This window comes from Octopus sinensis, unplaced genomic scaffold (genome assembly GCF_006345805.1).
Source record: "Octopus sinensis unplaced genomic scaffold, ASM634580v1 Contig19737, whole genome shotgun sequence".
NCBI lineage: Eukaryota > Metazoa > Mollusca > Cephalopoda > Octopoda > Octopodidae > Octopus > Octopus sinensis.
The window spans coordinates 17501-20000 of record NW_021836567.1 but is presented as its reverse complement, the minus strand read 5'-3'; the positions used below and the strand labels follow the sequence as shown (position 1 = coordinate 20000).

Genomic DNA, 2500 nt, shown 5'->3' with positions numbered 1-2500 from the left:
TTTAAACCAAACCTCGGTTGAATTAAACGAAGTTTAGGTTTAAACGAATTTTAAGTGCAGGTTTAAATTGAGTTTAAACTTTAACTAAATTTAGGCTTAGCTTTACGAGTTTTAATTTTAACTAAAATTTGCATCCACACAGTCTTTTTAATGAATTTTGTATCATTTTTGATTAGTTCTGGTATGTAATTGTCTACAAATATACACAAAACCTTTTTGACATTTTACATAAATTTTTATTAATTTTCTGTTCTCTTTCATCTGATGCAGGACGACAGCATCCACCGTGAAGGAGTGATTCGATGGGCAGACGGTTTCATTGTGGTTTATGCAGTGAATGACCGAGACAGCTTTGATGAAGTCAAAGACATTAAACAATACCTGGACCAGGTGAAACGAACAAACGTCCACTGTGTTTTAGTGGGAAACAAGACCGACTTACTACACGAAAGGAAAGTTACATCGTCTGAAGGCCGACAGTTGGCCATTGAGCTGTCCTGTGCATTCTTTGAAACGTCCGCCAGTGACTGTATCTGTGAGATTTCTGAAGCTTTTCAAGACTTACATCGGGATATAAAACGACGAAAACAAATGGAAGGGAAACCCCGGAGACGGAGTTCAGCCCAGCAGGTTCGGCAAGCGTTTAGCAAAATGTTCAAAATTCAGGGACCAACTTGAACCCGGCAGAGATTCACCCAACCAACGTCCTCTTTCCATTGAAAAAGAAAAATGTTTGTGTTTATTTTCCCCAAAAAATTTGATTACCCAAAAGTGAGAAAGAAAGAAAGAAAGAATGGTGGGAAACATCAATAATTATAATGATGTTGATGGAATCAATAATTAAAATGATATTGAACTGTTAAATTATGATAAAATAAATCAAATTGAAAAAAACTTGGTTAAGAAGATAAAAAACTTCAGAGACTATTTCGGGGGATATTTTGGAAAATTAAAATTTTTTACATTTTAAAGCAAACATTTGATAAAACTGTCACGCATACACCACACACATACACGTCCACATACACCTACGAACATACATACATAGATATATATCGGCAAGCGAAGACGCGTATACATTGAGTCACACGTAAATTGATTTAAACATCGAGCCAAAATATGCATTGAGACTTACAAGTACATATATGTAATACATGCATACATATGTATATATATTCACACAGGCAGACAGACACACACACACACACAATCGCGCGCGCGCGGGTAAATTGTCTTAGAAAGCTTCCTACAATGCGAAAAAATGTATAACTTAATAATTCCTAATATTTCGAGTAACATACCCTTCGACGGAAGAAAACAGTTTAAATAGTATCAGAGGATTAAAATTCCTTTTTGTAGTAATAGTAACATAAGCAGCAACGACGTCGGTAATGTGGTAGTAGTAGAAGAAGTAGTGTTAGTGGTAGCAAAAGTAGCAGCACCAGTAGTAGTAGTAGGTAGTAGTAGTAGTAGTAGTAGTAGTAGTAGTAGTAGTAGTAGTAGTAGTAGTAGTAATAGTAGTAGTAGTAGTAGTAGTAGTAGTAGTGGTGGTTACGTTGGTGTAACCGATCCACTCTGGGTCGTTGGCTTGGGCCTTTTTCTGAGAATAACATTTATCCAAAAGTTACCTACGTTACGTTCCGTGGCCAAAATTATGGCAGACGTGCCCATATTTCACGATCTATCTCCTATGTCGATCAGTAAATTACTCGAAATATACGGAAGCATAAGGATTATAAATACATTCTTTTGCATTGTATCATGCCTTCCAGCAAACTGTATTATATGAGAACGGTTAAAGCAAGCTACTGCACACTTACATGCAGACACACGTTTATACACACATAGATACATTATAAATATATATATATGTATATATGTATGTATATGTGAGTGTGTGTGTGTGTGTGTATATGTATGTATGTGTTGCATTGTATGAGTTGTAAAATATATTTAAAATATATTTTGCGTAGTTCAAACATTATCTGATAAAGTGTTCAGTATTGTGAGTTGTGTTTATAGATATGCTTACCGCAAATCCTCGAGTATAATCCGCACTTTTTCCCCAAAATTTAAAGGTCAAAATCCCTAGTGCGTACTATATACGAGGTTAAAAATGAAAAATATTTTCTAAGCAATGTCCAAGTCTCTATTTGCTGTCCGGCAATGTTTATTCAGACGCATTTTGTGATGTCGGGAGCGAAAATACCTTAAGCTAAGCCTGAAAGCAATGAACTCATAAAAGAATCATCCATAACTTGCAGAGAGCAACATTTATTAAAATAAAACTATTCAGAATACAGAATAACATGTAAAAAAAAAAAAACAATTTGCAAAGATATTTACATTCCTATATTACAGTTAAGAACATCACCATTATTGTCTTACGCATGCGCGGAAGTGTTTGTTCGACTAGGTGCTGCTGGCTTAATTACATACGACTCAAGTTAGAGAAGGGGTGCGTATTATACACAAGGTTTAGGTTTTTCAGAAGTACAGC

The 2500-nt window shown here is 35.2% G+C and overlaps 1 protein-coding gene across 1 annotated transcript; it reads left to right on the top strand.

Moving 5' to 3' along the window:
• Nucleotides 1-262: 262 nt before the first annotated feature.
• On the top strand, nucleotides 263-1932 carry LOC115232173 (ras-related and estrogen-regulated growth inhibitor-like). Its single transcript, XM_036500288.1, has one exon. It carries the CDS (start codon nucleotides 265-267, stop codon nucleotides 676-678), a length of 414 nt encoding a protein of 137 aa, XP_036356181.1. The 5' UTR covers nucleotides 263-264; the 3' UTR covers nucleotides 679-1932.
• Nucleotides 1933-2500: the final 568 nt, after the last annotated feature.

What these genes read in the sequence shown, in the direction of transcription:
- LOC115232173 (XM_036500288.1), top strand. Translation starts at nt 265, where the DNA reads ATGCAGGACGACAGCATCCACCGTGAAGGAGTGATTCGATGGGCAGAC.